An 11,298-nucleotide genomic window follows, 5' to 3' on the forward strand; every position below is an offset into this window, starting at 1 on the left:
GTGATTTAGAGTAACCCAAGTGTGACGAGTATAACAACAATTGCATCTGTGTGTGTGCAACCAATCACAATCGTCCAAATAGCTATGAGTGAATCGTGAAAAAATTAATTGTTACTATTTATTTATAAATCTAACCCAATAGACGCAATAAAGAGTAGAAATTATCACTGAGGCGGAAGGATAGGTGTTCAGTGAAGTGCTATTTTGTCCAAATTGCATCACTTTCTGTCAGCAAAAGTGTTTTTTCGTGCAGTAAAATCCCCAGGGAATCTCTACAAGTGTCAATTTTTCGCCTGACTCAGACACTTTTTCTCCCATCTCATCGTGAATTTCATCAGCTATTTCCGGCTACTGTTTGTCCAGAGAGCCCCACAAGTACCAGTCAGGGAGTGCCCCAGTGAGCTGTAGGTGAGGCAACGGCGAAGATTGCGGTGCTTTGGGAAGCGCGAGGGGCGTGAAAAATGGACACAATTCCTGTGACATTGATCGTGAAGGCGCCCAATCAACAGTTCGAGGATCAGACCATCAAATGTGAGCTGTCCTGGACTATAAAAAGGCTCAAAGGATACCTCTCGGAGGTCTATCCATGCAAACCTGTAAGTATCTTGAAGGAATTTTGCAAAATTTCTTTGAGAAATGCATGATATCTTTTGGTGATAAAACCTTCAAGTGCACACTGTTAGAAACGGGAATAGAAGAAATCATTGTTCACAACTTGAATAGATAATTGCGATAATTGAGTAAAATTCTTTTTAATAAAGCCTACTAAATTGGCATTTTTTTACATTGTTAATTCCAAATTGGTATGTCATCTTACATTTTTTTTTTGAGAGATCTTACAAAATTTGGGCAAAATTTTGTCCAAAAAGAGCTTTGAGAATTTAAAATTGTGAACAGTAGCTAGCGCCACTTGCGGAAGAAGACAGTGCCGCCCTCACACGAAGGAGAAAGTTGTTAGTCAGTAGATAATATAATGGCCATTACCATTGAGAAAATTTTAAGATTTTTTAATTCCCAATTCACATGAAAGCTCGCAAAAAAGCCCAGTTTTTAATATGAATATTGACCAGCGCACAATAACTTTTGTTTGTAAACATGTTTTCAAAATTTCCCATTAGAATGAGCGAGATGATTAGATCTAGATCTCACTCACTCTCATTGAAATGTCAAAAACATGTTTACTAAACAAAAGTTATTGTGCGTTAGGCATATCTCGTTGACATTTGTTTGTTTTGATTTAGCTTCTGGATAATGTCTAGCGCACAATAACTTTTATTTTGTAAACATGTTTTCGAGGCTTTCTATGAGAGTGAGCGAGATGACTTGATTTCATTCACTCACATTTAAATGTGAAAAACATGTTTACAGAACAAATTTTATTGTGCGCTGAGCATAAAAATGCACAAAAACAACCGAAAACTTCATGAAATCACTCCTTTTTTTTATGGAAATTCGCTCAGCTTATAACTCATTGGCATGCAAGTATCAGAAAAAAACTCAATGGATGGCGGTGTTCCCCTAGGAACAGTCTGGAAAACTGTTCTCAATTTTTATTTTTAAGCTTTTATTGGCCATTTCCATTGAGAAAATTTTCTGATTTTTGTAATTCCCAATTGACATAAAAGCTCTCAAAAAAGCCCAGTTTTTAATATGAACATCTCGTTGACATTTGTTTTGATTTAACTTCTGGATAAAAATTCATAAAAACATCCGAAACCTTTATGAAACCACTGCTAAGGGATATCTTTAATCCTTTGGTACGCAAATTGAAGCAGGGAAAGAGATAATGAGGGGTAATTGAATTGATAGATAGATAGATAGCCAACAAGCCTTTTAGTGTTGAAGCTTAAAAAATCAAATAATAATCGAGCATTAGGTACTCAACTCTTATGACAGAGCTATATTTTTATTAAAAAAGACAAAAAACAAATAAATTTTAAAATAAGATAAGTGATGTACAGATGACTTTTTCTTTGTCTGCTCGAATTTAACTTTTTATCTCTTATCTCTAAGGTCAAACGAAACGTGTTTTAACAAAAGAACTTTTTTTTGTTAATATTTCCATGAGTTCTAGATTTTTGTTTGTATACTTCGATATCTGGATCTTAGAAATTTTCTACAAGATCGAGAAAAACATGTAAAATAAAGTGTTCTACTGTTGTTTTGCAAACATGTTCTTGACATTTATATGAGAGAGAATGAGATAGAGATCTAGTTATCTCGCTCACACATATAGAAAATTTTGAAAACATGTTTACAAACAAATTATGCGCTGGGCATAAATATCACAATAATCGATTAAATTATTAAAGAATCAAAGACCTTTTATTTGTATCTTTTATGGCGCTGGCACATCTTTTAGATCAGGAAAATTTCATAGTCAAAATTTATATCGCTTTCTTTCTTTAAGATTTTGCATATAGTTATCCTACTCTTTCGCACTCTTCTTCTTTTTTTGAACATCACATCAGATTTATTTTAATAGATTAAATTTAGTTCAGTCCAATTTTGAGACCGAAAGAGTAGGATAGACTTAGGGTAAGTATGCCAAATATCCGCATAGTTGCATATAAGCACCGAAGTCACCATATTGATATTTCTGTTACTTCCTTTCCGGGAAGGTTGTGTGGAACCTTGAAAACTAGTTTATCATCTTTGTTTTCTTTAAATCACTTCATAAAATATTGAAATATTACTAATAATATGGACATTGCTATTCCATATGGACATTGCAGTATTCCGGCCACTTTGAATGAAATTCCGGCCACCTTTTTTCTGACCACCTTTTGTGACGCAATGGATAGAAAATTTCAAAACGTCAAACGGAACGAGTTTAATATTTAGTTTAATACGTTTATATAACCCATAAGCCCAGAGATCTTCCGTGTAATTTGTCCTAAAGACCTGAAGAGTAGCTTCTCAAATTTACGCGCAGATTACCGTAGAAATTTGCGCTTCCTGAATGTTTTTTTTTTCTCTGGACTCAGAAGTTGAAAAAAAAGTAAAATGAATAAGAAATTTAGGAAAGCAAAAGATGTTGCCGGAATAGGCAACACTACCTCACCGGAGAGACGCTCACAAAGTATATACTTTTTTTACGCGAAATACAGGATCCAGCTGGGAAATTTTATCTGAAATTTAAAGATTGATTCACTATTAACATAAACAAAAACAATCTCTAATAAAAACTAATCAATTTTCATGAAAAACACCGAAAGAAAACCTGCACTTCACCACAAATCGGAAGACTGCTAGAAACACAATCGATCTGTCACATTTTTTGTAAGACTCTTTTCACATTGAGGTTTTACACACGGCTCTTCGTTATCCGGCACTTCGTTATCCGGGTGACAGCCGCCAAACGCTGGCGGTTGTTGTATTCAAAAGGATTTTTTTTACGAAGAATGCAGTTTGTCCTGAGTGAATTAATGTATCAAAGTTTTTGACACACAATCGTGCTAGAAAATGAAACATAAACACACCACAAAGAAAATTCTGTTGTTTTTCGACAGAAAACAAATTCCCACAGCAGAAAATATGAAAAACGTTGACCAGATTAAAAAAAACCAAAATGTCATTTTGTCTCCAGGTCAGCCGGATAACGAAGAGTCGAGTGTACAACGCAATTTAAATTCAAATTATACCTAAAATTTAACGGTCTTTGTGTTAATACATCCTAAAATGAATAAATATTTAAAAGGAAGATGAATTCATTGACTATTCGAAGATTACATACATAATTTTCTTTAATTTATTTCCATGGCCGAAATTACACTCAAAGTGGCCGAAATTAGAAGCTGGCCGAAATTTGGCACACTTCCCCTATGCAATTATTTTGAGAAAGAACAGGATGCGAATTTTTATATTTTGAAATTTTACCGATCTAAAAGGTGTGCCGAAGGCATTAGGATTAAAATTCATTTAATAGAATTGAAATTATGATCAATTGTGTATCAAAAAGTAAAGAAAAAAGTTTTGCTTGTATTTGGTGACAAGTGCAAATTGTAGAAATTGAATAGACTAAAATCAAGACGAAATAAAATCGTGATAAGAACACAAGTAAGATAAAGTTAACATTTGCTACATTGAATTATAGATGGTAAAAAGGTAAAAGGGTATTGGAAAATCCGGAAATCTTGCATAATTCTTTGAAGATTTATGGAACATGGCGCACAGCAATAAATAAACAAATAGTTCTCAAAAACAAAAGAATATCGAGATTGTCCTATAAAATATTTAAACATGTGTTTAAATATTTACTGTGTGGAAGAAGTTTGTTTCAACACAATTTTGAGCTCTCTGAAAAACTAAAAAAAAATAAACTTGATTAAACAGAGACGGAATAAAAAACGACAAGAATTTCTATTTAATTTACTTTGAGAATCAACTTTTTTTTTGGCAATTAACGTGGAAATAAATTAATTTTGGGTTGACCCTTATTTTGCGACATTCGAAGAAAACATGTATCGCGGAAAAGTTATAAGTGAGATGATAATACTTTGTTATCAAAATCACACTCATACAGTGATGGTTTGGGTTTTTTTTGCTCTCCAGATCGTACGGTCTGAAGAAAAATGTATAGTTGATAACGATAGGAATTTTTGTGTGGGGAAAATTGAGAGTTTTGAGAGAGATTGAGGAGTATTTTGTGTGTTGGCTTTCTTCAGAGTACGGAGGAGCAGAAGTTGATCTACTCGGGCCAGTTGCTGCACGACACAGTCGTCCTCAAGGATATCCTGAGACAGTATGAGGGCCAGGAGACTCACACAGTACACCTTGTGTTCACCCCGAAGATGAATCCGCGAGACAGTGCTTCAGGAAGTGCAGAAGGTACCAAGAAAACATCCAATCACGACATCCGTACTGCAATGGACAGCGAAGGATTAAGGTGAGTTTATCATTAAATGTTTAATTTTAAATTAAATATTTTATTTCCGTGACACAGCAATAAGATTTATTTTGTCCTAGAAAGTGAGATTATTAACAAACAGATCAATTGGGTTTATCTCAGAGGTTAAGCTCATTAAAATTCTAATTAAAGGTTACAATTTATTAATCTAACAGTGAAGGTGACTTATCATAAACGTGCATTTTATTTTTCCATAACATTTTCTTTGAAAGTTTTTAAAGAGTTTTCGACTGGATAAATTTTATTTCATCAGCTCATGAGCCACATGCAATTTTGTGATTGGCTCAAGATTTGATTCGTCGTTTATATGACGATAACATCAAGTAACTTAATCTACAGAGAAAGCACAATATTATTCTTATTAATTGTCATTTTGTTTTGTTTTATTTAAAATTCAAAGTACATAACATCAATATAAAATAATCTCACATATATAATATTAATTGAAACAAATGTGTGTTTTTTGCAAAAAAAAAAAGAAACACTTGAACTCGTGACTTTAATGATATTCCCAAAAAATAGTTAATTTCGAATTGTTTTGACGTAGAAGTGTCCAAATTTTCCCAAGTGTCTTTCTAATTTCTTAACCCTTTAAGGATGATTGGAACACGGGTGTCCCATAAAGAAAATATTTTTTCCTGACTACCTAAAGTTATTTTTTTCTCATGGTTGTACATAATTGTAAAGTAGAAGGTTTAAGGAATCTAGAATATTTTTTGCAAGTCTCTAGCTATTTGCTATGCAGTAAGTATTTAAGCTCAAAAATGGTGAATTTTTAAATTCTCAAATTCATAATTGATTTTATATATTTTTTATACTTCCAATTTTTTTTAAGCAAAACCCTTTTTGCAATAAAAAAAAAAATTATTCATTGGTATTGTCAGAAAAATTACTTAAATTTTTGGGCTATTTTTGTCCCTATCGTCCATAGAGGCACAAAATACACCGAATCAGACTCTGTTGGACTTTTCAAGGTTAGGTGTAAGACTTATCATTCATTATGTTTCTCAGTTTAATTTTTATTGTTGATTTTCAGTCCGTAGAAAGTGTCTCGTCGTTAAAGGATTAATTTAGATGTTCGTCGGTTCATAACCGATTTAAACTGTTTCAAATTTACGTCAAAATTTTCCTAAAATTATCTTAGAATACTAAAATTTCATATTATATAAAGAGATGACAAAGCGTTCCATCTGAACCGCTTGAACTTACAAAATTGAGATCTTTTTATAAAGGTTTTTTTCTTTAGTTATCTACTGGTTCATTAATTTATTAAATTAACAAAATGGGTGGAAAAGCATCCCGCAGGCTTTGTAAAATGCTCGAATTCGTAACTTAGATACTATAGGGGAGACTGTGGCAAAAAGAAACAAAATGGATATTTTATTTTTTTACAAGCTACTCGAGCGCTTCAAAAATTTCTAATTAACGCAGTTTTATAAAAAATTTACCTCTCTACAACTTTGTGAAAGTAATTTTCCTCTATTTTGTAAGGAAATACGTTTATCGAGCCGATTTCTAAAAGGTAATTTTGTGACTATTCTCAAAAATGCTGGGGCAAATAGTACCAGACATTGGGTATTATCATATTTTGATTCGCTTCATTACGGGCTTCCGTAAATTTGAAAAAATACATAGAGGACATATTTTCATAGAAAATTTATTCATCTACTACACCTTTGTAAAACACCGTTTTCTCTGCGAGTAAAGTGCGAAAACGAGAAAACCGCTTTTCAAGCTATTTTAGAAAAAAAAAAACACACAAAAGACTGCAAATCGTTTGACCAATGCAAACAACAAGCGGCGAGACATGATAATGACGTTTCTTTTCGCCGAGAGACATCAGAAATTGCTTCGCTTTTTTGTTACTTTTTGCTCTATAGCTTTTGTTACTTTTTACCCCAAGTGGCCATTTTTAATAAAAGGATTTATGGAGAAAAGAACTTTTGTGAAATTCTAAAATATATATAGTGGATTCGTATTCAAAAATCCAAATTATTTAGAAAATATTCACCACTGCATCAATTTTAGAAAATAAGTAGGTAATAATAGATATCTTCTGCAAGGAAAATATTTCGAAAATGGGGCTAAAAATTTCGATATTTTTTATTTTCTAAATTCGTTGTTCGAATTCTAAGAAACTTACGACATTGAAGAAGGTCTAGAGAGGCTATCTATAGAAAAATTTTGAGCCGCTATCTTTTTTTTTATCTTGGCAGATGTTGAATTTTGAATTTTTCGATTTGTGACTTTTTGCCCCAGTCTCTTCCACGTAATAAAATTTTAAATATTTTTGTCTCAAACTTGGTAAATACTACAAAACACATTGTCATGTTTTATCTGCGTTTCCTTATAATCTTGTTATTGTTTTTTTATCATAAATAGTTTTTCTTCATCAGCTTTTGTTAGTAATTTATGACTTGCTGAAAATTTACTTGAATTGCGTCATTAAAATCTGTCTTCCACGATGAAATTACTTTTTTTTGCTCCAACTTCAACGTGTGTCTGTGGTGTTCAATTTTACTGCACTTACAATCTTGTGGCCTCGAAAAAATACTTTTAAATGAAACAATTTCCGAAATATTAAATATATTAGAAATTGTCTAAGTAAATATGAAAATGACCTTTAAATATTTTTAAAAAGGGTTTCTCAAGATCAAAGGTTAAATAAGCCGCAGAAAGTGTAATTCACAACCAATTAAGGTTGAATATGGATGTATTACAAAGTTTTGGGATCTCTGATAAGTCTGAAATACAGTAGACTCTCACTCAATCGGCTCTTTTTAAATCGGGCGGAAAATTTTGTTGACAATTTTCACGTTTAATTTAATTTACAAAGGCTTTGACGCTCAATTCTATCACTAAACCGGATGACATTTTGCCCCATATTCCCGATTGAGAGAGAGTCTACTGTAGGTCCAATAATTTATGTATCGGTAATGGATCGTTTTATGAACCGGTAATACATTTTTACAAAATATATAATTTATTACGGTATTTCCGATAATTGTTTAAGTGATTTATAAATGGCTTTAAATCGGTTGTAAACCAGTTAATTTAATAAACAGAAAACGCCTTTTGAATCATTGTCAATAATAGTGTTTTAAGGTCAAACGTAAAACAGCTATAGTTAGCGTATTTCTCAACCGATTGAAGCAAGTTTGGAATTGTTGGAAAGGTCTTGGAATTTATGTCTAGCTACGGTTTTGAAAGTTTAATCAACGATCCAACTAGAATTTCTAGGCACAGTGCAACGTGTATTGACCATATTTGGGCGCGTAGCCGCAGACAGCATATATCGTTTGAGGCTGAAATTTTGCATTTGAATGTTACTGATCATTCTCTTCTTTTCCTTAAATTGGAGGGTAGAGGTTCTGATTCACGGGCGTCTGATAGGAGTTGCAATAGGAGGAGGATCAATTATGAGGACTTTAATGGTAGGCTTAGAGGGGAAACATGGCAGGCCGTCTTCGAAGAGCCTAATGCATCAAGAGCTTTCGACTTATTTCTAGAAGTTTTTTTGAGTTTGATGGATCAGTCTTCTACTTTGTCTCCCTCTATTGGGTCTGACGTCCCTAGACAGCCATGGATTACTGTCCAACTTTGTGGACTGATAAGAAGAAAGAACAGAATTCTGAGACTGAGTAAACGAAAGCCAGAGTGTGGGAGGCTGGCGGCATATGCAAGAAGATTGTCGTGTGATGTGAGGAGGGAGATAGAGAGGAGCAAAAATTCTTATTATAAGAATAAGCTGGATGAGGCCCAGGGTAACATGAGGAAAGTCTGGAGTACTGTTAATGAACTAACAGGGCGAACTGGAAATGTAGAAAATATTGACTCTGTTCGCGATAGTGATGATTGTCCTCTAACGGATCCAAAGGACGTCGCGGAGGAATTCAACAGATATTTTGTCAATGTTCCGCGCAGAATTGCATCGCAAATTGAGTCTCCAGTTAGTGAGTATAGGATTGATTCGTACAATGTGGATTCTCTATTCGTCTCTCCAATTACGGCCATGAATGTATATCGGGAGATTTTCTTATTGCGGCCGCACTCTTCTTGCGGATTCGATGGTATCAACTGCACAGTTTTAAGGAGGGTTGCATGGAATATTATCGATATTTTGAGCCATCTTGTCAATCTGTCCTTCCAAACTGGGATTTTTCCTGATGTGCTGAAGAGAGCTGTGATAGTTCCAATATTTAAGAAGGGTGATAAATCGTCGGTGGAGAATTATCGTCCGATTTCGCTTCTCTCAATCTTCTCCAAACTGTTTGAGAGGCTGATGAAGGTTCAACTTGTGAGTTTTCTGACCAAGTATAAAATTCTTGCGGACTTTCAGTTTGGTTTCAGGGAGGGGGTGGGGTGTGAGCAGGCTCTGGAAGCTTTCCTTGAAAGAGTCTCTAGTAATCTGAATGAGGATAGGAGGGTCTCTGCTCTTTTCCTGGACATCTGCAAGGCTTTCGATACAGTCAATCATGGGCTTTTGCTCAGGAAGCTTCATTCTATTGGTGTTAGGGGTGTAGCGCTTGATTGGTGTAATTCCTACCTTTCTAATAGACAGCAATGTGTGAGGATTGGTTCAGTGTTTAGTAGTTTTCAGCGACTTGAAACTGGTGTTCCGCAGGGATCTGTCTTGGGTCCCATTTTATTTTTAATATATGTGAATGACATTCATGGGGTTGGTTTAAGAGGTGTGCCAACGGCCTATCCGGACGACTTGGCCATTACGTATACTGGGCCTTCAGTTGAGACTCTCGTGGTGGATATGAGTGCGGACTTGGCTGCACTGAAGCTGTGGTTTGATTTCCACGGTATGCTTCTAAGTCCGAAGTCTAAGTTTATGGTATTTTCCTTGAGAGGATCTCCTGTGGTTTCTCCGCTTCGATTGCATTCCGCGAATTGTGGGGTCGACGCTAGTTTAAGCGGTGGCTGCGAGCCTGGCTGTTTTGATCTGGAGAGGGTCTCTGAGTTTAAGTATTTGGGGATTGTGATGGATCAGGCTTTGAGCTGGAGATTCCACATCGATAGTCTGCATGATCATTTGAGGCTATGCATGAGATATTGCTTTAGACTGAGGGAATCCTGTCCCCGTCCGGTGGTTGCATCGTTTTACTTTGCTATGATTCAGTCTAGACTGCAGTATGGAATACCTTTTTGGGGTTGTGCTTACTCCACACATCTTGGGAAGCTAAGCGCCGCTCAGCGGATTGTTATGCGAATAATGTCTTTTAAAAGTAGATTTGAGAGCGCTGCTCCGCTGTTTAGATGTTGGAAGATTATGTCCCTGAGGGCCCTCTATGCGTACAGAACTACGAAGCTTTTCTTTAATAGCTGCGGAGAGAGGATTATCAGGCCGCATGATGTTTCTCGAATTCGTAATGTGCGCTCCCGGGAGGTCTACTGTGTACCTAGGCCCAGAAAGGAGATCTTTAAGCACTGTTACGCGTACTGTGCCCCTAGACTGATTAACTCATTGATCCTTCTTCATGGTAGAGTGTCTTTCACAAATTCTGAGTTGAGATCTGTTCTAATGGATTTACGAGATCTTGATATTGTGGACTTGTACTCCTAATCTCATGCCCTTTGCGGCTTCATCTGGATTCCTTCAAGTCGATTATTGTTGTCTTGCTTTTTTTTTTTCTTTGTTTTTTGTCTGATTTTCTCTTCTCCTTACTGTCTTAATACACCGAATCCTGTCACAAATGGAGGGCTGTTCTGAATTATTACAAACTTTTTAACGTTTTATCTATAACATGGTGTTCTTTTTTTTTTTTGCCTCGCGTTCCTTTATTTACTTGGAGGTAGTAACAGCGGTCTGGACAATCTTTATTTATTTATTTGCCTGGGGAACCCTAGTTTTTTTTTTTTTTAAACTTTTTTGTTGTATGAATATTTTTTCTTGATATGCATTATTATTTGTTAATTCTTTCTCTATTCTGCAAGCTGACTTCTGTTTCGGGGAGATAACTTATTTTGCAACTGCGATCTCCTTTTCTGGGCCAGCTGGGGGTGATCTGTTTGGAATGTTTTTTTTTTTTTCAAGCCTTCAGCTAACGGGTTCGATCTGTTGAACTTAAGATGAAGTTCTCTACCTTCACCCGCAAATCCTCTCTGGGGTCTCTCTTCCTCGGCTTCACCGAGGTCTCTCTCCCCGTGAAAGGTTAAATTGTAAAGTGTGGATCTGCAAAACTGAAGGTGGGCAGGTCGTTCCTGGGACCATCTACTTGCGGGTCTGGTGGGATGGTCGTGGAGCGGAGCCTCCCTGATGCATTTTCTTTTTTTTCATAGGCAATATTTTTTTTTTGTTTTTTCTCTGCGTTTTTTTTTCCAAATGGCTTACAGCTCAGTAAGAGCTAGCTATTTTTAACCTCTCACAATGCTGCAAAGCA

General features: G+C 35.3%; 1 protein-coding gene across 1 annotated transcript; it reads left to right on the top strand.

Moving 5' to 3' along the window:
• The first annotated feature begins 23 nt into the window (after window positions 1-23).
• On the top strand, window positions 24-4,907 carry LOC129809296 (homocysteine-responsive endoplasmic reticulum-resident ubiquitin-like domain member 2 protein). The gene is made up of 2 exons (XM_055859133.1): window positions 24-596; window positions 4,668-4,907. Exons 1-2 carry the CDS (start codon window positions 462-464, stop codon window positions 4,890-4,892), a joined length of 360 nt encoding a protein of 119 aa, XP_055715108.1. The 5' UTR covers window positions 24-461; the 3' UTR covers window positions 4,893-4,907.
• Window positions 4,908-11,298: the final 6,391 nt, after the last annotated feature.

This window comes from Phlebotomus papatasi, unplaced genomic scaffold, assembly GCF_024763615.1.
Source record: "Phlebotomus papatasi isolate M1 unplaced genomic scaffold, Ppap_2.1 HiC_scaffold_589, whole genome shotgun sequence".
Taxonomy (NCBI): domain Eukaryota; kingdom Metazoa; phylum Arthropoda; class Insecta; order Diptera; family Psychodidae; genus Phlebotomus; species Phlebotomus papatasi.

Bases quoted from the DNA above. Each gene is read 5' to 3' on its own strand.
- LOC129809296 (XM_055859133.1), top strand. From the start codon at position 462: ATGGACACAATTCCTGTGACATTGATCGTGAAGGCGCCCAATCAACAG. The intron at 597-4,667 runs GTAAGTATCTTG...GGCTTTCTTCAG, and splicing joins AGGTCTATCCATGCAAACCT to AGTACGGAGGAGCAGAAGTT.